General features: G+C 42.9%; 1 protein-coding gene across 2 annotated transcripts in view; it reads left to right on the top strand.

The window, feature by feature from the left end:
• LOC137321013 (guanine nucleotide-binding protein G(q) subunit alpha-like) overlaps nucleotides 1-24,853 on the top strand; it is a 200,773-nt gene that overhangs the window by 115,528 nt on the left and 60,392 nt on the right. For both annotated transcript variants that reach the window (XM_067983116.1, XM_067983115.1), the window contains exon 3: nucleotides 18,586-18,740. In XM_067983116.1, coding sequence (XP_067839217.1) covers nucleotides 18,586-18,740 — 155 coding nt within the window. The remainder of the gene's footprint in view (nucleotides 1-18,585; nucleotides 18,741-24,853) is intronic.

Below are 24,853 nucleotides of genomic sequence, written 5' to 3'. Positions count from 1 at the left end.
TATGGGGTGTCAGTCAAGTGGGCTGCTTTGTCCTGAATGGTGTTGAGTTTCTTGAGTGTTTTTGGAGCTGCACTCATCCAGGCAAGTGGAGAGTATTCCATCACACTCCTGACTTGTGCCTTGTAGATGGTGGAAAGGCTTTGGGGAGTCAGGAGGTGAGTCACTCGCTGCAGGATACCCAGCCTCTGACCTGCTCTTGTAGCCACAGTATTTATATGGCTGGTCCAGTTAAGTTTCTGGTCAATGGTGACCCCCAAATTGTTGATGGGGAATTCGGCGATGGTAATGCCGTTGAATGTCAAGGGGAGGTGGTCATTGCTTGGTACTTGTCTGGTGTGAATGTTACTTGCCACTTATCAGCCCAAGCCTGGATGTTGTCCAGGTCTTGCTGCATGCGGGCTCGGACTGCTTCATTGTCTGAAGGGTTGCGAATGGAACTGAACACTGTGCAATCATCAGTGAACATCCCCATTTCTGACCTTTATGATGGAGGGAAGGTCATTGATGAAGCAGCTGAAGATGGTTGGGCCTAGGACACTGCCTTGAGGAACTCCTGCAGCAATGTTCTGAGGCCGAGATGATTGGCCTCCAACAACCACTACCATCTTCCTTTGTGCTAGGTATGACTCCAGCCACTGGAGAGTTTTCCCCCTGATTCCCTTTGATTTCAATTTTACGAGGGCTCCTTGGTGCCACACTTGGTCAAAGGCTGCCTTGATGTCAAGGGCAGTCACTCTCACCTCATCTCTGGAATTGAGCTCTTTTGTCCATGATTGGACCAAGGTTGTAATGAGGTCTGGAGCCAAGTGGTCCTGGCGGAACCCAAACTGAGCATTGGTGAGTAAGTGCTGCTTGATAGCACTGTCGACGACACCTTCCATCACTTTGCTGATGATTGAGAGTAGATTGATGGGGCGGCAGTTGGCCGGATTGGATTTGTTCTGCTTTTTGTGGACAGGACATACCTGGGCAATTTTCCACATTGTCGGGTAGATGCCAGTGTTGTAGCTGTACTGGAACAGCTTGGCTAGAGGCGCAGCTAGTTTTCGAGCACAAGTCTTCAGCGCTACAGCCGGGATGTTGTTGGGGCCCATAGCCTTTGCTGTATCCAGTGCACTCAGCCGTTTCTTGATATCACGTGGAGTGAATCGAATTGGGTGAAGACTGGCTTCTGCGATGGTGGGGATATCGGGAGGCGGCCGAGATGGATCATCCACTCGGCACTTCTGGCTGAAGATGGTTGCAAACGCTTCAGCCATTTTTGCACTCACGTGCTGGACTCCGCTATCGTTGAGGATGGGGATGTTTACATAGCCTCCTCCTCCCGTTAGTTGTTTAATTGTCCGCTACCATTCAAGACTGGATGTGGCAGGACTGCAGAGCTTTGATCTGATCCGTTTGTTGTGGAATCGCTTAGCTCTGTCTATAGCATGTTGGCACCTCATTTTTCGGTACGCCTGGTGCTGCTCCTGGCATGCTCTTCTACACTCCTCATTGAACCAGGGTTGATCCCCTGGCTTGTTGGTAATGGTAGAGTGAGGAATATGCCAGGCCATGAGGTGGCTACCAATACTGTGGCTACAAGAGCAAGTCAGAGACTGGGTATTCTGCAGCGGGTGACTCACCCCCTGACTCCACAAAGCCTTTCCACCATCTACAAGGCACAAGTCAGCAGTGTGATGGAATACTCTCCACTTGCCTGGATGAGTGCAGCTCCAACAACACTCGAGAAGCTCGACACCATCCAGGACAAAGCAGCCCGCTTGATTGGCACCCCATCCACCACCCTAAACATTCACTCCCTTTACTACCGGCTCACCTTGGCTACAGTGTGTAATATCCTCAGGATGCACTGCAGCAACTCGCCAAGGCTTCTTCCACAGCACCTCCCAAACCCGCGACCTCGACCACCTAGAAGGACAAGGGCAGCAGGCACATGGGAACACCAAATCACACACCATCCCAACTTGGAAATATATCGTCGTTCCTTCATCGTTGCTGGGTCAAAATCCTGGAACTCCCTACCGAACAGCACAGTGGGAGAACCTTCACCACACGGACTGCAGCGGTTCAAGAAGGCGGCTCACCACCACCTTCCCAAGGGTAATTGGGGATGGGTGATAAATGCTTGCCTGGCCTTGCCAGCGGCACCCACATCCCATGAACAATTTTTTTTTAAAAAAGGTCCAGAACACTTCTGGAGATTGGGAATTGATGCCGATGCTACGTGGTGCTCAACATCTGAGGGACACACAGAATTAGAGTGGACTTAATCAGCAGTAGTAAAATAGTTTTTCCTGTGTTGATTCTGTATCAGGAAGTAATTAGTATTTTTATTTGGTAAGTGGGAAGTTCATCAGACCAATTAATCAAAAGCGAAAACAAGCAATAGTGAGATGTTCCTTCAGACTTAGATATCTCAGGAGTGAATCTCTTCATTGGCTCCCTCTTCTCAGGCAAAAGAAGTTTCTATATTACTTTTCTTCTCAAGCTATCTCATTTCACTCACAGGTCAACCTATAAAACTAGCAATTGTTAATCAAAAGCTTGAAAAGAATCTGACAAAGCCACAAAAAAGCTAACAACTTTAAAAGGGCCCTGAATCCATTGAGCTACAAAAACAAGTGGGACATGGGTTTGTTACTTAGGCTGGAGGTATAGTCAATATTGCTTTCACAGATTGAAGGGGAAGAAACATGAGTACATGAAAACTTAATGGGGAATACAAATTTTTTTTATTCATTCATGGGATGTGGGAGTCACTGGCAAGGCCAGCATTTATTGCCCATCACTATTTGTCCTTGAGAAGGTGGAGGTGAGCCCCTTCTTGAACTGCTGCAGTCCATGTAGTGAAGGTACTCGCATAGTGCTGTTAGGAATTCCAGGATTTTGACCCAGCGACGATGAAGGAACGGCGATATATTTCCAAGTTGGGATAGTGTGCGACTTGGAGGGGAACGTGCAGGTGGTGTTCCCATGCACCTGCTGCCCTTGTCCTCCTTCTAGGTGGTAGAGGTCGTGGGTTTGGGAGGTGCTGTCAAAGAAGCCTTGGTGAGTTGCTGCAGTGCATCCTGTGGATGGTGCACACTGCAGCCACTGTGCACCGGTCGTGGAGGAGGGAGTGAATGTTTAAGGTGGTTGATGGGGTGCCAATCAAGCGGGCTGCATTGTCCTGGATGGTGTTGAGCTTCTTGAGTGTTGTTGGAGCTACATTCATCCAGGCAAGTGGAGAGTATTCCATCACACTCCTGACTTGTGTCTTGTAGATGGTGGAAAGGCTTTGGGAAGTCGGGAGGTGAGTCACTGGCCGCAGAATACCCAGCCTCTGACTTGCTCTTGTAGCTACAGTATTTATATGGCTGGACCAGTTATGTTTCTGGTCAATGGTGACCCCCAGGATGTTGATGGTGGGTGATTTCGCGATGTTATTGCCGTTGAATGTCAAGGGGAGGTGGTTAGACACTCTCTTGTTGGAGATGGTCATTGCCTGGCACTTGTCTGGCACAAATATTACTTGCCACTTGTCAGTCTAAGCCTGAATGTTGTCCACGTCTTGCTGCATGCGGGCATGGACTGCTTCATTATCTGAGGGGTTGCAAATGGAACTGAACACTGTGCAAACATCAGTGAACATCCCCATTTCTGACCTTATGATGGAGGGAAGGTCATTGATGAAGCAGCTGAATAAGATTGGGCCTTGGACACTGCCCTGAGGAACTCCAACAGCAATGTCCTGGGGCTGAGATGATTGGCCTCCAACAACCACTACCATCTTCCTTTGTGCTTGGTACGACTCTGGCCAGTGGAGAGTTTAGCCCCTGATTCCCATTGACTTCAATTTTACTAGGGCCCCTTGATGCCACACTTTGTCAAATGCTGCTTTGATGTCAAGGGCAGTCACTCTCACCTCACCTCTGGAATTCAGCTGTTTTGTCCATGTTTGGACCAAGGCTGTAATGAGGTCTGGAGCCGAGTGGTCCTGGCGGAACCCAAACTGAGCATCGGTGAGCAGCTATTGATGAGTAAGTGCCATTTGATAGCACTGTCGACGACACCTTCCATCACTTCGCTGATGATTGAGAGTAGATTGATGTGGCGGTAATTGGCCGGATTGGATTTGTCCTGCTTTTTGTTGACAGGACATACCTGGACAATTTTCCACATTGTCGGGTAGATGCCAGTGTTGTAGCTGTACTGCAACAGTAAGGGTTCAAGATGTATTTTCTAGAGAGATCTGGGGATATGCCTCCCCCAAAAAACTTTGATTTTAACAATTTATTTGGTGCATTTACCAGTATTTTAGAATCCAGCATTGTATTTTTTCATCCACAAAGGAAGGGCTATTTTCTTGTGTGTATTGAAAATTCTCTCCATTTGTCATTTGGGAATGCATTATTTTTCTTATTTTTAACCTTTCTCCCAGTAGCAAAATATAATCTGTTGGGAGGAAACCAAGTTTAAATTCATTCTCTCTGGATCCTGTCTTGCTGATTATGTGATCATTTCAATCCAGGCTGTCGGCAGCAAATTTAAAGTTGTTCACACATTCCAAATGCCGCAACCCATGCCAATTTGTCATGCATTTCCTAGAGAGTTCGGTGTCTGGAGGCTCTCCCACCTTCAATCCCCCTGCCACAAAGTGTCAAAGTGACATTGAACTAGGTGGGGAGTGGGAGGGAGTTCAAAGACACTCTTCAACCCTCTCAGTTCATGTTTGCAATTCTCTCTCTCTCTCTTTCCTCCCCCCTCATTCAACCTACCATTCTTTTCCCTCCAAATTCCTGAATTCAAGTAGGCATTTTCCTTCCCATGTCCCCCCCACCCTGGCAAAAAAAAAGTTAATGTCGGCCCTCTTTCTTTTTACTCTGCTCTCCACCCCACCCACGCAAAGTGCCAGCTCTCCCTTTTTTACTCTTCCCTGCACCCCCCCCCCCAAAAAAAATCCCCCACTATTCCTGGCGCTTTCTCTCTTTATCCATAAGTGAACCAATATTCTGTGCTTCTGGCATTTTTCTTCTCCTCACCGACCCAAGTCCTGCTGTTGCTGCAAGTGAATCCAGCTGTTGCCTGCTGTGAATGTGAATTCCTGTTTGAGAGAATGGATGGGAATTCTCAATCGTCAGTATGAACCACTTGAAGTAGCAATAGGATTTGACTAGAAGTGGTACTGAGGGAGAGTGAAAGAAGCCTCATACGGGCTGATTTTCATCCACAAATGTGGACTGGGCTCTTAAGAAACTGACTGTCCACATCTCACACACATAGCTAGCTTGCATGTTTACTTGAGTAGCAAGGCAGCATAAGTGGTGCTATTTCTGAGACCTCCATTTTTTTATTGGGAGCCTAGTACCTTGTAATCAAAGGAAGGGTGAAACTGATTAGGGACAAAAAAGATCATCTTGTGGAGGCAGAGGGTATGGCTGAGGCACTAAATGAATATTTCGCATCCGTCTTCACTAGAGAAGAGGATGCTGCCATTGTAGCAGTAAAGGAGGAGGTAGTAGCAATATTGGATAGGATAAAAATAAAGAGGAGGTACTTAAAAAGTTGGAAGAACTCAAAGTAGAAAGGTCACCCAGTGCAGATGGGATGCATCCTAGGTTACTGAGGGAAGTAAGGGTGGAAATTACGGAGGCTCTGGCCACAATCTTCCACTCCTCCTTAGATAAGGGGACTGTACTGCAGGATTGCAAATGTCACACCCCTGCTCAAAAAAGAGGAGAGGGATAAACCCAGCAATTACAAGCCAGTCAGCCTAACGTTGGCGTTGGGGAAACTTTAGAGACAATAATCCGGGACAAAACTAATAGGCGTTTGGAGAATTATGGGCTAATAAATTAAAGTCAGCACGGATTTGTTTAAGGAAAATCATGTTTGACTATAACTTGATTGAGTTCTTTGAAGTAACGGAGAGGGTTGATGAGGGTAGTACGGTTGATGTTGTGTATATGGACTTTCAAAAGGCATTTGATAAAGTACCTTTGTTAGCAAAATTAAAACCCATGGGATTAGAGACAGTGGTAGCGTGGATACAAGATTGACTAAGGGACTGAAAGCATTGAATAGTGGTGAACGGTTGTTTATCAGACTGGAGGGAAGTATACAGTGGTGGCCTCCAGGGGTCAATATTAGAACCACTAATTCTGATATAACAATGACTTGGACTTGGGTATCGAGGGTATAATTTCAAAGTTTGCAGAGGAGATGAAACTTGGAAATGTAGGAAACAATGCAGAGGATAGTGACAGACTGGTGAAATGGGCAGACACATGGCAGATGAAATTTAATGCAGAGAAGTGTGAAGTGATACATTTTGGTAGGAAGAATGAGGAGAAGCAATATAAACTAAATGGCACATTTGTAAAGGAGGTGCAGGATCATAGAGACCTGGGTCTGGACATACACAAATCTTTGAAGGTGGCAGGTCAAGTTAAGAAGGTTGCTTTTTAGAAAAAAAGCATATGGGATCCTAGCTTTATTAAGAGGTATCGAGTTTTTAAAAAAGCAAGGAAGTTATGCTAAACCTTTACAAACACTGGTATGGCCTCAGTTGGAATATTGTGTTCTATTCTGGGTACCACGCTTTAGGAAGGATGTCAAGGCCTTAGAGAGGTTGCAGAAGAAATTTACCAGGGATGAGGGACTTCAGTTATGTGGAGAAATTGGATAAGCTGGGGTTGTTCTCCTTCGAACAGAGACGGTCAAGGGGAGATTTGATAGAGGTGTTCAAAATCAAGAACAGTTTTGACAGAGTAAATAAGGAGAAACTGTTTCCAGTGGCAGAAGGGTCAGTAACAGAGGACACAGATTTAAGTTGAGCATCAAAAGAGCCAGGGGTGACTTGAGGTAACATTTTTTTATGCAGCGAGTTGTAAAATCTGGAACGTGCTGCCCGAAAGGGTGGTGGAAGCAGATTCAATAGTAATTTTCAAAAGGGAATTGGATAAATACTTGAAGGGAAAAAAACTTACAGGGTTGTGGGGAAAGAGCAGGGGAATGGGACTAACTGGATAGCTCTTTCAAACAGCCGGCACAGGCAAGATGGGCTGAATGGTCTCCTCTTGTGCTGTACCTACTATGATATATATGTCCATGCATTACAGAAAACACTTGATTTCCCAAAAAGAGAATTCTGGTACCCTGTCCGGCCAGCCTGCAACGGATGGGCAGTTTGTATTGTAACGACCAGAAATTTCTTTTTAGCCGGTCTTGCGCTAGCCCAAACTTTATTCTATATTTGGGTAGAAACTGTTCTCTGCAAGTGTCTTACGGAGTCTGTCAATCAGATTTAAACACAATGCAATTCCTGACATGTTTTAAGAACAGAATCTGAACATATTTTCTTTACATTTTAAAATGTCTTTGAATAGGACAAATGTGACCATTGTCATCACTTTGGGAGAACATGAGAAGCATTAAGGCGAAGCAAAAGAAAGGAGGAGATACAGATAGATCCATTAGTGAAAGGATTTATAGACAAAGGAGGAATTATCTCGATTGTCTGATGAAAAGTGTGTATGATGAAGTTTAGATTAAGTGGGGAATCATAGCGACGTGTATTCAAGATACATTGCACAAACCACAACCCCCGGATAATCTGCAGGAACTTCATCATGTCGGATTGTTTTGGAGTTTCCAGGAATTGGAGATTTTTCCTCCAGATATTGTTGTGAACAACTTGGGAGAAAAATCATAGCTACATTAAAAAAAAATCATGAGATGGGGCAGAAGGGCTGCTCGGCTGACTATCAATAATCATCCTTTCGGGTACAGTCAGTTCACTTTCCAATTGGCGTGGGAAGGTGGTGCACCATGAGGAAGGACGAGTCAGGTGATCAGGGAGCGTGGGTACGGGGCAGTTGGAGACGCACGGTCGTGTGATGAAGCCTCCTGGAGTAGGTGAAACCTGATTTGGCAACGCTAGCTTCATGACAGTTTCTCTTTTTTTAGCCATGAACCCCCTGCAGATTATACTGGGGTTGTGGTTTGCACAATGTCACTATAATGTGCAGGGAGTTAAAAGAACTATGTGCTACTGATTATCAGGGCTATGGTGGCATGTTCCTCAAATTAAATAGATATTTGCAAAAAGGCAATAGTCAAGGCATTAAATAACACACAAGAGGCAGTTCAATTGATATTAAAATATGTTATTGTGAAATGTGAACTTTAAATATATCAAGCCTGTAAGGCACACCTGTAAAGCAGTACAAGACATAGGTTGAAAAAATAAAAAGTAACTCCACCCCCTCCTCCCCCCAACCCTATGCATCCTCGGCTGCATAATACAGGAATTAACTAAATGTAATAATAAAAACAATATTCCTTTCTCCATGCTGGAGGAAGTTATCTCGGTCAACTAAATGCACATTTTGGAGTCGGCGCGGTTTGGTCGGGCAATGTTTAAACAGCCACATTTGAAAAAAACACTGGGTAAATTACAGAATTGTCTTGAGGCAAATGCAGTTCAGCACAGATCATCTGGTATAAACCTCACCTGCCATGCATGACTTCAGACTTGCACAATTTAACTGATCACTTTTTAAATAAAAACAACTTGAAAGACTTAATTATCCCATACATAATGCTGTTCAACCATGGGCTCCCCTATTGCTGCATATTGGACCGGTTTGAGAGGAGTGAAAAAGACTTTGGAGTCTCTTATGAGGAGAAGCTTGCAGAGTTGAACTAATTTTTATTGATGAATAGAAGATGGGAAGGGGATATCTTCAAAATAGTGAGTGTGCTAGATATAAGCAGGGTATTTAATTTAAATGGTGAGCACAGAACAAGAGTGCACAAGTTTAAAATTAACAAGAAACAAGAAATTTAGAAGGTTTATTTCTCAAAGTACTTGACATACGCAACAAACGCACAGCAAAAGTAGTAGATGCAGAATTGATTAACTCCTTCCTTGTTAGGAATAAGATTTTAAGTTTTAGAGTAAAGTATAAACTAAAATGATCAGTTTCTATGGAGCCCGATAGTTCTTGTGCTGTTGGGACTGAGGGATTGTTTGTGGAGAGCAGCCAGTGAGGACTGAATAATGGAGAAATGAAAATGGTTGAATACTTTCAGTTTTGCTTGATTACCTTTGGTGATCAGGGAATATTCTTGGAGATCTGTCTGACAGGAATTTAAACTTCCTGTGATTTTCCAAGGTAGTCTCATACTTGTGTACTGGCTCCAATGCTTGGCAGAATAGTATGTACCAGCAGTTGTGTCACTGCCTTCTTCCCCACCGTGCTCCATATTGAGATAGTAATTGTTCACAAAGAACTGAGATCTTCAGTCACTGAAACGTTCTGCAAAGGAAATCACCTTAAGATCATGGAACTAAGAAATAAATTAAAGATGATAATCAGCAACAGTATTTTAAAAAAAAAATCTGAGGCAAACCCCAGTCCTTACCTCTAAAAGCTGCAGATGGAGCAGGTTAGTAACCAACCTCCAGAAACCTGCAAATTGATTGCAAGCGGTGAATGATATTGCTGGGGATTAATGGTATGCCAGTTGCGGGGGCAAGGACGAGGCTCTCTAAGTGTATTTATTGTATTGTTTCTTTTGTGCATGTCTTTAGCTGATTCCAGACAAAGACGTATAGTGCAGTAAGGCACAAACCCAAGTACAGTTTTGGGGTTAGTAATGTATATTGCACTATAAATGTTTTCATGGATTAATGATGGTAGAAATGATAATTGACTGTGGGAAGCTCAGTTGGCATGTATTACATTGATAATACTCCTTCACTTACATACCAACTAACCACATTTTACAGTTTTTCAGACCTAGTTTTCGCTTGTCAGCATTTGCCAGTAAAAATGAGTCCAGCATTTATATTTTCTAGAGTAACCATACTCCTCTGGAGTTTGCCCCATGAGTCACCATGGCAAAATTCTCCTGCACGCACTTGTGTCATGTGGCTGAAGAGCTTGGCATGAGAGTTTGGAATCGTCTGAGATCAAGAGATTGGAAAGAGCATCCATCTACTGCTCTGTTTCTAGACGCCGTTATGCAATGTGGGGAGAAATGTCAGGGGCATAACAACAAATGTTCTGAAACCACATGTATAATGAATGATCTGTGCTGACTTGCTCCCTCTGGAGTTTCCTCTGCCACCATGCCTTACTGTGTCAGCAGATTATATTTTGTTGAAGTATATATAATGTATAACTGGCAGCAACCTGTTAGGTTTAGAGATGCTCACTACTTCTGCTTTTTTCACCTTTATTTTTCTTTAGTCTCCTGTTAAAGTTATGAAATCTGATTAAGAGCGAACTCTGAAAGATTACGGTTTCTTTGAAGAATTGTTTGGATTTGCAATCTCCTTAGCCTGTTTGATGAACTAGCAAGTAAACTTATAGCTTCACCTTTTATAACATATAAGAAACCTTATCTGCAGCCACAGCGCAGTCCTGTGGTCGGAGGGGAACAGAGCCAATTAGGTCACACATGGTTTTACATTGCAGTTTTATCCTAAAATACTGTTTTATTGAAGCTTCAGTGATGCTTGGAACAGGAAAATAGGGACAGGATTAGGCCATTTCGCCCCTTGAGCCTGTTCCACCATTCAATGAGATCATGGCTGATCTGTGACATAACTCCATATACCTGCCTTAGCCCCATATCCCCTAATACCTTTTGGTTAACAAAAATCTATCAATCTCTGATCTAAAATTAATAATTAAGCTTACATCAACTGCAGGGTGCAGAAGAGAGTTCCAAACTTCCACCACACTTTGCGTGTAGAAGTGTTTCCTAATTTCACTCCTGAAAGTCCTGGCTCCAATTTCTAGACTATATCCCCAAGTTAGACTCCCCAACAAGTGGAAATAATTTCTCTCTATCTACCCTATCAGTTCCCCTTAATATCTTGAAAGCTTCAATCAAATCACCTCTTAATCTTCTAAATTCCAGGGAATGCAGCCCTAGTTTTTGTAATTTCTGCTCATAATTTAACCTTTGGAGTCCAGGTATCATAGTAAATCTATTCTCCAAGGCCAATATATCCTTCCTATGGTGCGGTGCCCAGAACTGAACACAGTGTTCCAGATGCTGTCTAACCAGGGCTTTATATAACTGTAGCATAACTTCTATCCTCTTGTATTCTAGTCCTCGAGATATCAAGGCCAACATTCCATTAGCCTTTTTGATTCTTTTCTGTACCTACCCATGACAGTTTAATGATCCATGTACATGAACCCCTAAGTCTCTTTGGACCTCCACTGTTTCAAGCTTGTCACTATTTAGAAAGTCCTCTGATCTATCCTTTTTAGGTCCAAAGTGGATGACCTCAAACTTGCCTACATTGAAATCCATTTGTCACAGTTTTGCCCATTCACTTAATTTATTAATATCTCTCTGTAATTTTATGCTTCCATCTACACTGCTTACAATGTTGCCTATCTTTGTCATCGGCAAACTTGGATATGTGGCTTTCTATCGCATCATCTAACTTGTTAATAAATACAGTGAATAGTTGAGGCCCCAACACAGAGCCCTGTGGGACACCACTAGTCACATCCTGCCAATTTGAGTACCTGCCTATTATCTCTACTCTCTGTCTCTTGCCACTCAGCCAATTTCCTAACCAGGTCAATAATTTGTCCTCAATTCCATGAGCTTCAAATTTAGCTATCGGTCTCTTATGAAGGACTTTATCAAATGCCTTTTGGAAGCCCATATAAACAACGCCCATAGACATTCCCCTGTCCACTACTTTAGTCATCCCTTCAAAAAAATTCAATCAGGTTCGTCAGGCATGACCTACTCTTTATAAATCCATGCTGGCTCTCTCTGATCAGCTGGAAATTTTCAAGGTATTCAGTCACTCTAACCTTAATTATAGACTCTAGTAATTTCCTGACAACAGATGTTAGGATAACTGGTCTATAATTCCCTGGTTTCCCCCTCTCACCTTTCGTAAAGAGCAGAGTGATACGTGCAATTTTCCAATCTAAAGGAACAGTTCCTGAATCGAACTTTGGAAGATTATAGTTAGGGCATCTGCAATGTGCTCACCTACTCCATTTAGAACCCTGGGATGGAAACCATCTGGTCCTGGGGATTTGTCACTCTTTAGTGCCATTATTTTCTACATTACTGTTAATTTGTTGATCTTAATTATGGTGAGTCCCCATCCCTGATTCAAAATTAGTTTCCTTGGGGAGTCCGGTATGCTATCCTCTTCCCCTACTGTAAATACGGATGCAAAGTAATTATTTAACATGTCCACCATTTCCTTATTTTCATTTACAATATCACCACTATCAGTTTTTAAGGGGCCCACATTGCTCTTGACCACCCTCTTTTTCCTAACATAATTGTAAAATTTTTTTGTGTTGATTGCAATGTGTGAAACATCAGTCTGTATTCTCTGTTGCTCAAGACATAACATCTGAACGTATCTTTACATATTTTTTTTAACAAGCCTGCTCCAAAATGGTAGAAAATTCACCAATCTTGTTGTCAAAATTAGTTTTTTGAATGATGAGGGACATGGACCCCATGGAAATCTACATACACTACATTTAGTTGGTCTAATGTCAGTCATGAGTAAATTCTTAGACTCCACAATTCAAAATCAAATTAGTGAGCAGTTAGAAATGCATGGGATAATCAAGGCTATCCAGCATGAATTTGTTAAAGGCAAGTCATGTTTGACAAATTTCAGAGTTTTTTGAAGAAATAACTTATTGTATAGATAGATAGATTCCCCTAGAAAGTAAATCTCGTCCTTTCAGAACTTGCACTCCTTTTCAGCAATTCCTAAATCCACTGCTGGGTAACTATAGGAACAGGAGTAGGCCGTTCAGCCCCTCAAACCTGTTCCACCATTCAGTTAGATCATGGCTGATCTGTATCTTAACTCTATTTACTCACCTTGGTTCCATATCCCTTGATACACTTGCCTAACAAAAATCTATCAATTTCAGGTTTTAAATGTTCAATTGACCGAGCCTCAACAGTTTTTTGGGGGTGAGAGTTTCAGATTTTCACAACCCTTTGTGTAAGGGAGTGCTTCTTGACTTCACAATGAGAATATATATTCATAATGTATATTCTCTGCAGCTTGATGCGACAGTGACCAATTCAAGGAAAAAAGTGGAATGTAAAACTGCATATGTGGGATTTGGCAAACATTCACATTTTCAACAACCGAATTATTCAGACCCTAAAAGTGTGTTATTGGCTTTAGATAGTCAACATTACATGTACAGTTGTGATTGTTTGGAATTTAGGAGTGGGAAGGAGCTAACTGAATTCACAATAGCTCTGATTTACTAAGTTAATTCAAATTTTTTCATTCTGAACTCAAAGCAAACTGGAAAAAGTTTGGTTTCACATGGTTTCATTGAATATCACGGCCCACTGGTGTCTCTGCCTAATTATCTGATAGCGTTGCTGACATTAAGAATAAACTGTTTCAGTTATACACCAATAAAGATTTATCAATTGTTACCATACTAATTCTTTCGATTGGTGCCTTAAGTACTTGACTCCTTAACTACATTTTTAATTTCTAATTGTTTGATATTGGAACATATTGGGGGTAATTTTAACCCCCAAGAACGGGTGAGTTGGGGGTGGGAGGGAGGTTATAATAGTTTTATGGAGCGGGACCGCATCCCGGCTCCAACGCGCCTACTTCCAGACGCATTTGGATGCGCACGTGCAACAGACACCTGGAAGTTCCACCCCCTCTTAAAGCCGACGGGCCAATACTTAAAGGGGCAATGTACCTCATTGAAATAGTTGAGGTACTTAAATTTTTGAGTATTGCAAAAGTAAAATTAATTTAATCTTGTTTGGATTTCCCATTGCTTCCGATTCATGTCAGGTGAAAGCAGACGGGAAGGACTGGATTCATGAGGTGAGTGCCTTTATTCCACTGCTTGTGGGCCCAAAGGAGCAGGAGTGCTTCATCCAGGCCCAACAAGCTCACCTGGCGCAACTTGACCCCGTGATTGGCCTGGCCGACCCGACCCCCCCCCAAATCCCGTGCTGGCTGGACCCTCCCCCACCCCTTTGATTTGGTCCCGGGCGCGTCTCTCTCTCTCTCTCCTACCCCCCCCACCCCCCCCCCCCCCCCCCCCTCCAATTCGTGGTTCCTTTCCCTTCTGACAGGCAGCCAGCCTGTCAATCTGGCTGCCTGGCGGTGGGAAACCCGGAAGCACAAATACTCACTTTCATTTAAGTTCTGATCGCAGATTGTAACGCACTCATTTGTCTTCCGGTTTCCCATGTGAATATCTAAGGGCAGGCAGGGTTCCCGGCTCCAAGTTAAAAACCTGCCCATTGTGTCAGAAATGTGGCATATTCAAACATTTCCAAAAAAAATGACAGAAATCTGACTACCTTATTGGCTATGACATTCATTTTCTTTTAACACTAAACTTACTATGTTGAGAGAATAGAGAACTTCAGTTTTGCATTTGGTCATTCTATCCCTAAGCTGAATGGCAAAGCCATAAGTTCCACCTCTATGCACTGACATCACTCATTTTGAGTGCAAGGAAATTTCAATTTTTAAAAAATAAAAATGCAATTATGCATGTTGTTTCATGGTTGCGTATAGCAGCATCTTTTGCTTTTAGACCAGAAAGAAGTTCATTTGTTCCTAATTCATCCAACAATGTTGGGATTGCTACTTCTATTGTTGGGGATGTGTGTGTATGTTTATTTGTGCTGATCAGAGTGATAATATATATGTACATGATTATTATATGTACATGATTATTTAGACTTTACTGTTAAAGAATAAATTGTGTCTTCATTCGATATCAAGATTATTTGGATGAGGCTGCTTGTTTCAAAACTAGGCATCTAAAACCAGTGGGCATGCCACAGTGATGTGCTGAACTTCTTTACTTGGAGACACAATGGGACATAAGGAAAAGAAAAAGAAAGACTTGCATTTATATAGCACGTTTCACAACCTCAGGACACCCCAAAGCACTTTAGTCAATGATGTACTTTTGTAATGTAAGAAAGGAGGGAACAACTGAAGTTGTCAGAAAAGAGCTGTTCCCATGAGTTAATGTATGCACGCATATGGCACCTGCAGCACATCAAGGTGTTTACAGACATTACAGATGTTGTTACGTCTCCGTCTTGCTTTACTTTAGGTAGATTCAGTGTGGGCAGCTTCAGTTCCTGGTATATGAATCTCTCAAACTCTATTATATTGCTGGCCATGTTGGACATCACAGCAAATATGTGCTGCGTTAAAATGTATAACTCATGGAGAATTCTTCAGTGTTTGGAAGGGAAGAATATTGATGGGCTTTTTTTAAGTTAACTTAATTTTTAATAAAACTGAAATTAAAATAATTTGTAACTTGAGACGCAGTTAATATAAAATTGTTGTGTTGCTGGTTGAGTTTGCTGTGCTCTTCTGTTTATTTGTTTGATAAATTGTCTTGTAGGTCCATTTTCTAGATGACAAGTGAACCATTAAACAAGGGGCATATGTAATGAGTTTATATTGTGATCAGTATCATAAAATCATAGGTTACAGCACGGAAGGAGGCCATTCGGACCATCGAGTCTGTGCTGACTCTATGCAAGAGCAATCTAGCTAGTCCTACTCCCCTGCCCTTTCCCTGTAGCTCTGCAAATTTTTTCCTTTCAAGTACTTACCCAGTTCCCTTTTGAAGGCCATAATTGAATCTGCCTCCACCACCCCCTCGGGCAGATCCAGATCCTAACCACTCGCTGTGTTAAGTTTTTTTTTTTCTCACATCATCTTTGGTTCTTTTCCCAATCACCTTAAATCTATGTCCTTTGGTCCTTGACCCTTCAACCAATGAGAACAGTTTCTCTCTATCTACTCTGTCTAGATCCTTCATGATTTTGAATACCTCTGTCAAATCTCTTCTTCCAAGGAGAACAACCCCAGCTTCTCCAGTCTATCCATATAACTAAAGTCCCTCATAGGCCTTCACATCTTTCCTGAAGTACGGTGCCCAGAACGGGACACAATACTCCAGTTGTGGCCGAACCGGTGTTTTATAAAGGTTCACCATGACTTCATACTTTTGTACTCTCTGCCTCTATTTATAAAGCCCAGGATCCCGTATGCTTTTTTAACCACTTTCTCAACCTGCGCTGCCACCTTCAACAATTTGTGCACATCTACCCTTAGATCTCTCTGTTCCTGTACCCCTTTTAGAATTGTGCCCTCGAGTTTATATTGCCTCTCCTCATTCTTCCTATCGAAATGTATCAGTCGCGTTTATCCATGTTAAATTTCATCTGCCACGTTGTCCGCCCATGCCACCAGCCTGTCTATATCCTCTTGAAGTCCATCACTATCCTCCTCACTGTTTACTACCCTTTCAAGTTTTGTGTTATTTGCAGATTTTGAAATTGTGCCCTGTACACCCAAGTCCAACTAATTAATATATATCAAGAAAAGCAGTGGTCCCAGCACTGACCCCTGGGGAGCACCACTGTACACCTCCCTCCAGTCTGAAAAACAACCGTTCACCACTACTCTCTGCTTTCTGTCCCTTAGCCAGTTCTGTATCCATGTTGCTTACTGCCCCTTTTATTCCATCGGCCACAATCTTGATGATAAGCCTACCTTGCGGCACTTTATCAAACGCCTTTTGAAAGTCCACATACACCACATCGACTGCATTGCCCTCATCTACCCTCTCTGTTACCTCATCAAAAAATTCTATCAGGTTAGTTAAACACGATTTGCCTTTAACAAATCCGTGCTGACTTTCCCTAATCAATTCACCCTCGTCCTAGTGACTGTTAATTCTGTCCTGGATTATCGTTTCTAAAAGTTTCCTCACCACTGAGGTTAAACTGACTGGTCCATAGTTGCTGGGTTTATCCTTACACCATTTTTTGAACAAGGGAGTAACATTTGCAATTCTCCAGTCCTCTGGCTCCACCCCCGTATCTAAGGATGATTGGAAGATTATGGCCAGTACCTCCGTAATTTCCACCCTTACTTCCCTCAGCAACCTAGGATGCATCCCATCAGGACCAGGTGACTTATCTACTTTAAGTACAGCTAGCCTTTCAAGTACCTCTTTTTTTAATCAATTTTTAGCCCATCCAGTACCTCAACTATATCTTCCTTTACTGAGACTCTGGCAGCATCTTCTTCCTTGGTAAAGACAGATGCAAAGTACTCATTGAATACCTCAGCCATCCCCTCTGCCTCCATGAGTAGATATCCTTTAGGGCCCCTAATTGGCCCCACCCCATCTCTTATGACCCATTTACTATTTACAAGCCTGTATTTTTTTTTATTATTCATTCATGGGATGTGGGCGTCGCTGGCGAGGCCAGCATTTATTGCCCATCCCTAACTGCCCTTGAGAAGCTGGTGGTGAGCCGCCGCCTTGAGCCGCTGCAAGACGTGTGGTGAAGGTTTTCTCAGTGCTGTTAGGTAGGGAGTTCCAGGATTTTGACCCAGCGATGATGAAGGAACGGCGATATATTTCCATGTCGGTATGGTGTGTGACTTGGAGGGGAATGTGCAGGTGGTGGTGTTCCCACGTGCCTGCTGCCTTCTAGGTGGTAGAGGTCGCAGGTTTGGGAGGTGCTGTCGAAGAAGCCTTGGCGAGTTGCTGCAGTGCATCCTGTGGATGGTACAAACTGCAGCCACAGTGCGCCGGTGGTGAAGGGAGTGAATGTTTAGGGTAGTGGATGGGGTGCCAATCAAGCGGGCTGCTTTGTCCTGGATGGTGTCGAGCTTCTTGAGTGTTGTTGGAGCTGCACTCATCCAGGCAAGTGGAGAGTATTCCATCACACTCCTGACTTGTGCCTTGTAGACTGTGGAAAGGTTTTGGGGAGTCAGGAAGTGAATCACTCGCTGCAGAATACCCAGCCTCTGACCTGCTCTTGTAGCCACAGTATTTATGTGGCTGGTCCAGTTAAGTTTCTGGTCAATGGTGACCCCCCCAGGATGTTGATGGTGGGGGATTCGGTGATGGTAATGCAGTTGAACGTCAAGGAGAGGTAGTTAGACTCTCTCTTGTTGGAGATGGTCATTTCCTGGCACTTGTCTGGCACGAATGTTACTTGCCACTTATCAGCCCAAGCCTGGATGTTGTTCAGGTCTTCCTGCATGTAGGCATGGACTGCTTCATTAGCTTAGGGGTTGCGAATGGAACTGAACACTGTGCAATCATCAGCGAACATCCCCATTTCTGACCTGGTGATCTAGTGAATTGGGCGGTGGATCATTGGGACCTGGGCTTCCATTTTAAATCTGCATACTCCAAGCTCCCAATCTTGCCCTTACATGGGGAGAGTTGGGAAAAGGCCATTTAGTTCCTCACAGTGATGCAAGAAGGGAAAATCTACTGCTCCACGTGGTGCACTACTTAATGTGTAGCTTGACAAGGGCCTAAGATCAGGTCCTGTGCCCACCCTGACAATCAGGGAATGTTATGTTATGCAAGGAGAATGTAAAAGAACAATAATGGGCCATTTGATTTGTCGTGTATACTTGATCCCATATTTCGGAATTTTTACCATGGGAAAGGGATCAGGCAAAACCTTAAGACTGAAGAATTTCTTCAATTTACATCATAAATTTATTTTTCTTCCCCACAGGCACATGCACACTTAATTCGTGATATTGACGTAGAGAAGGTGACAACATTTGATAGCCCCTATGTGGATGCAATAAAATGTTTATGGATTGACCCAGGTATCCAGGAGTCCTATGACAGACGGAGAGAGTACCAACTGTCTGATTCTACTAAATAGTAAGTTTACAAATCTAATTCACTTAGCACTGAAGTAATTTGTGTATAAACACTTAATGTTTCTCAGTTAAGATGGGATCAGTTGTTTATGCTCCATATGTGGAACTACCTATTTGTAGGTTAAGAAGCTGTCTTTGTGTTCGAGATAATCTTTTAATTTGATGCACCTATACATCATGTACGCCATGGCACAAAGGAAAAGAAAAAAATGGAAATACTAAAAACTGAAATCTTTGAATATAAAGTTGCTGATGACCAGTTGAATTCATGATTTCATATTGTGTGCCTGTTCTGATTGGTAGAATGACTAAAACTTAGCCATGCCTTCATAAACTCGATTGCTCCAGCGTTGTCTTTACCATCTTCCGAACCTCCACCCTCCAGAAACTTCAACTTGTCCAGAACTCCACTGTCCACATTCTGATCCATATTAAGCCCCAATGGCCCATCATCAAGGCTAGTAAGCAAAATATTGGATCAGGACTGATAAGACATCTTAATACACTATTGCCACCTTTTCAATTCCCCCACATGCCAAATCAAAAAAAGTACAAGTACATGTCAGATCACAGACATTACTCAGTGGGATGATCTCTAATTTTTTGGGGTGAATTTTGCACCGATCAAGGTGAGGGACAATAACACTAGGAAATAGAACATAATTCCATTTTGGAAACTCGATGGTAATATCAAGCATTCCCAGTTTAGGTAGAGCATGCACTAGATGTAGATTAAATCTTCGTCTAGTCTGCTCCTACAGGTGACTGAAGACTTGGTCAAAGAGATAGGATTTTAGGAAGCTTTTGAAATCAGAAAAATAGATAGAGGGTTTCGGAATAGGGCTAGAGAGAGTAGGGTTGAGGCGACTGTGAGTTCTGCTACTAACTGAGCAGAGAAAGAGTTTTGCACAGAAGGCCAGAGTTGTAGGGCATAAGCTGGAGGAGGTTGCAGAGATGAGGTAGTGGAGGCTATGAAGGGACTTTCAGATGTGGACAATGATTTTAAATTCAATGGGGTAAATTTTAACTGAGACCCGGGAAGGGAGCGGGGGGAAAGATTTCCAGGTGCGAAACCCGGAAGGTTAGTGGGCGGGTTGCAATCTGCGATCACAACCTTAACGAGGACCATCAATTTCACTTTTGGGTTTCACGCTAGGCTGGCTGGCTGGCTGTCAGCCAGGAAAGCCTGCAGCAGCCAGGGATCAGAGAGAGGTAGGGGAAGGATCATGGGCCGGGGAGAAGAATGGGGTGGGGGGGCAGTAAGAAGATCGTGGGTCACTGGAGGTTTGGTGCAGAGTTGGGGGTAGGTGGGGTTCTGCCATTGGTGGCCAGGGTTTGGGGAGGGGGTGGAGGGGTGGGGGGCAGCGGTGGGAGTCGGCCGATCGCAGGGGTCCTGTCGGCCAGATGAGCTTGTTGGGCCAGGATGAAGCGCTCCTGCTCCTCTGGGCCCACAAGCAGTGCAATAAAGGCACTCACCTCATGGATTCGGCCGTTCCTGCCTGCTTTCACCTGACATGAATTGGAAGCGATGGGAAACCCGAACAGTTAAAGTTAAATTTGTTTTAATTGTTCCAATACACAAAATATTAAGTACATCAAATATCTCAGTGAGGTACATTGCCCTTTTAAGTACTGGCCTGTGGGCCTTAAGTGGGGGCAGGATATCCTGGCGTCTGCTCTCCACGTGCAGACAAATCTGCCTGGGCAGAAGTGGGCGAATTGGAGCTGGGATATGGTCATGCTCTGAAAACTTGGAAGTTTTACTGCCCACCTGCTCCCAACCCAGCCATTTTTGGGGGTTCAAATTTACCCCAATTGCATGTTGGAAGGAGGGGCCTTGACAGCCTGAATTGCTTCTCCTCATCTATATTCTGCTCCTTTTATGGCAGAGAGGGATGCTTGGAGCTATCCATCTCTCTGGAACAAATGCTGCCACTTTGCTACTTTTAATGAAAATACTTTGTAGCTTAATCCTTTTGAAGGGTGTTTCTATTTACTTATTATTTCAATACGTGCTGCTTTATTGCACTTCAACCCCAGCTGGTGCCATTTCCTTTCAAATCACCTGAAGTGACAGATGCAATGATGTCTCATCAATTACTGTTCCACATTTAAGCTGGTAAACAGGATTAAGCTGTAAGAAGAGACAACATACAGATGAAATCTACTACCATTAGTCACCTTAGAAATGGTGGCTTAGAAAGAATAGCAGGACTCTTTCTTCTGTTGAAAATTATTTAAGTTGTAGAAATTATTGGCAAAATTGCTATATTAATGAATTTACTGCTGGTAAGAAATAAAACATCATTAAAACAGTTCTACATAATTGTGCTTGGACTCAGATGATCAAATACCCAGCTGCTTTAGAAATTGGGATAGGGGCATCCCCAACAGCTCAAGTTCACTAGGTAGCTTGGTAAAATTTGTAACCACATCAAATATAGCAAAAGGTACCAATGATGAAATAGTTACCTGCAGAAAAATGAGCAATCAAATGCCTCAATTTTTTTTTGTGAACCAGTGATTATCACAAAACCCAACTCAAATAATGTTAATAATGGTTTCAGACACCATTTTTTTCCATTCAGGTCATTATATACATCTGCAATTTGCAATTTATGTGTTATAAATGCTTAGAGTTTGGAAAAAATGATTAAAGTTACCCATAAAATTGGTTGCTTAATGTTAGAAATGCCGGCCTGGGGCTTCAGTTGGAGATTTCATCTGGGCTTCAAATTCTGGGGATTTCCAGCTAGTGTGAATGAATTGTGTCTGTGTGTGATGCATGATGGGAGTTGTAGTTTTCACCTTGATCTGTTGAACTATAATACCTAGTGTGTACAGTGAGAACCAATAATTTTTTTTAAATATAAGAGGCGTGAGTGGCCCGGGGGGGGGGGAGGGGAAATATCAACAATAAAAAGATTTGCTATAATTTCTGAGCTAACAGTATTGTTTGGGATATTAGGAACATAGGAACAGGAGTAGGCCATTCAGCCCCTCGTGCCTGCTCCGCCATTTGATAAGATCATGGCTGATCTGTGATCTAACTCCACATACCTGCCTTTGGCCCATATCCCTTAATACCTTTGGTTGCCAAAAAGCTATCTATCTCAGATTTAAATTTAGCAATTGAGCTAGTATCAATTGCCATTTGCGGAAGAGAGTTCCAAACTTCTACCACCCTTTGTGTGTAGAAATGTTTTCTAATCTCGCTCCTGAAAGGTTTGGCTCTAATTTTTAGACTGTGTCCCCTACTCCTAGAATCCCCAACCAGCGGAAATAGTTTCTCTCTATCCACCCTATCTGTTCCCCTTAATATCTTATAAACTTCGATCAGATCACCCCTCAACCTTCGAAACTCTAGAGAATACAACCCCAATTTGTGTAATCTCTCCTCGTAACTTAACCCTTGAAGTCCGGGTATCATTCTAGTAAACCTACGCTGCACTCCCTCCAAGGCCAATATGTCCTTCCGAAGGTGCGGTGCCCAGAACTGCTCACAGTACTCCAGGTGCGGTCTAACCAGGGTTTTGTATAGCTGCAGCATAACTTCTGCCCCCTTGTACTCTAGTCCTCTAGATATAAAGGCCAACATTCCATTTGCCTTCTTGATTATTTTCTGCACCTGTTCATGACACTTCAATAAGTGGATGACCTCACATTTGTCTACATTGAATTCCATTTGCCACAGTTTTGCCCATTCACCCATATTATTTTGTGTCCTGATGGAAACTGATGATTGCTCTCAGATGGAGATATTTGAGGCACTTTGCTGACCTTGGACAATGTGTCTTGAGCCAGGCCTGATAATGGAGAATGACCACAAACTCAGGTGCTATGAGAGACTCAACAGTGGGGAAAACCGCCAATATATTGCTGCGCCAAGAAGAGCTTCACCAAGAACTAGAAATCCACTTTGGGAAGTAAGAGATAGAAAATATTTATTATTATGATGTAAATAACAAAAATGGATGGAGGCAGGAGGGAAGAATCAACAAATAAAATTTACTTGCATGTTAAGTCCATACTTCAAATCCACCTTGAGAAGTAAAGCAGGAAGAGTAAATATTTTATAATATAAACAACTGGGAATAAAATTTTGGTGAGGAAAGGAGAAAGCAAGTTACTTGCATCTTGAACCATTTTTGTCAAAGGGTTGACAAATGGTATTGTCTCTCAGTACATACATTAAAGAGCAAGAGGATAACTAAGGAAAGAGTAGGGCCTATTAGAGACCAAAAAGATAACTTATGTGTGGAGGCGGAAAATGTTGGTATGTTTCTTAATGAATACTTGTGTCTGTCTTCTCAAAAGAGGGGGACGAAGCAGAGATTGTAGTTAAGGAGGAGGAGTGTGAAATATTGGATGGGATAAACATAGTGAAAGAGGAAGTATTAAGGGGATTAGCATCTTTGAAAGTAGATAAATCGCCAGGCCCGGATGAAATGTGTCCCAGGCTGTTAAAAGAAGCAAGGGAGGAAATAGCGGAGGCTGTGATCATCATTTTCCAATCCTACCTGGTTACAGGCGTGGTGCCGGAGGATTGGAGGACTGCTATCATTGTACCATTGTCTAAAAAGGGAGAAAAAGATAGACCAAGTAATTATAGGCCAGTCAGTCTAACCTTGATGGTGACCAAATTATTGGAATCGATTCTGAGGGACAGCATAAATTGTCATTTAGAAGGGCCCGGGGTAATCGAGGACAGTCAGTATGGATTTGTTATGTGAAGGTCATGTCTGAATAACTTGATTGAATTTTTTGAGCAGGTAACAAGGAGGGTCAATGAGGGTAATGCGTTTGATGCAGTGTACATGGATTTTGACAAGGTCCCACATGGCAGACTGGTCAAAAAAGTAAAAGCCCATGGGATGTAAGGGAAAGTGGCAAGTTGGATCCAAAATTGGCTCAGCGCAGGAAGCAAAGGGTAATGGTTGATGGGTGTTTTTGCGACTGGAAGGCTGTTTCCAGTGGGGTTGCACAAGGCTCAGTACTAGGTCCCTTGCTTTTTGCATTATATATTAATAATTTGGATTTGAATGTGGGGGGCTTGATCAAGAAGTTTGCAAATGATACAAAAATAGGCTGTGTGGTTGATAGTGAGGAGGAAAGCTGTAGACTGCAGGAAGATATCAATGGACTGGTCAGGTGGGCAGAAAAGTGGCAAATGGAATTCAATCCAGAGAATTGTGAGGTGATGCATTTGGGGAGGGCAAACAAGGCAAGGGAGTACACAATAAATGGAAGGATACTGAAAGGTGTAGAGGAACAAAGGGACCTTGGAGTGCATGTCCACAGATCCCTGAAGGTAGCAGGACTTTTTAACCCTGAAGGTGTTAAAGCAGGGAGGTTATGCTAGAACTGTATAAAATATTGGTTAGGCCACAGCTTGAGTACTGCGTACAGTTCTGGTCACCACATGACAGGAAAGATGTGACTGCACTAGAGAGGGTACAGAGGAGATTTATGAGGATGTTGCCAGGGCTGGAGAATTTTTGCTATGAGAAAAGATTGGATAGGCTGGGATTGTTTTCTTTGGAACAAAGGAGGCTGAGGAGAGATTTAATTGAGGTATATAAAATTATGTGGGGCCTTGATAGAGTGGATAGGGAGGACCTATTTCCCTTATCAGAGAGGTCAGTGGGGGCATAGATTTATAGTTCACAAAGGATTAGAGGGGAGCTGAGGAGAAATTTTTTCACCTAGAGGGTGATGGGAGTTTGGAATTCACTGCCTGAAAGGGTAATAGCGGCAGAAACCCTCAACTCATTTAAAAAATACTTGAATGAGCACTTGAAGTGCCGTAATCTATGGGGCTACAGACCCAAGTGCTGGAAAGAGGGGTTAAGCTGGATAGCTCTTTTTCGGCTGGCACGGACACGATGGGCTGATTGGCCCCTTCTGTGCCGTAACATTCTATGATTCTATATGGTATTAGTAGTATGTGTAATATTTTTACCATGTGCCAGCTGTATGATTTATTGCTTCAATAAAATTGCTGTTATTGTAGTAATGGAAAATTACTGTTGCATTTAAGCTGCACTGGGACTATAGTAACATAAAAAATGACATTGCATGGTCTGGGCTACTTGTGAGCAATGGCAGAGGCGA

This window comes from Heptranchias perlo, chromosome 4 (genome assembly GCF_035084215.1).
Source record: "Heptranchias perlo isolate sHepPer1 chromosome 4, sHepPer1.hap1, whole genome shotgun sequence".
In the NCBI taxonomy this organism is placed as follows: Eukaryota; Metazoa; Chordata; class Chondrichthyes; order Hexanchiformes; family Hexanchidae; genus Heptranchias; species Heptranchias perlo.
Note: the sequence above shows the minus strand (reverse complement) of the source record. Positions and strands in the feature narration are given on the sequence as shown.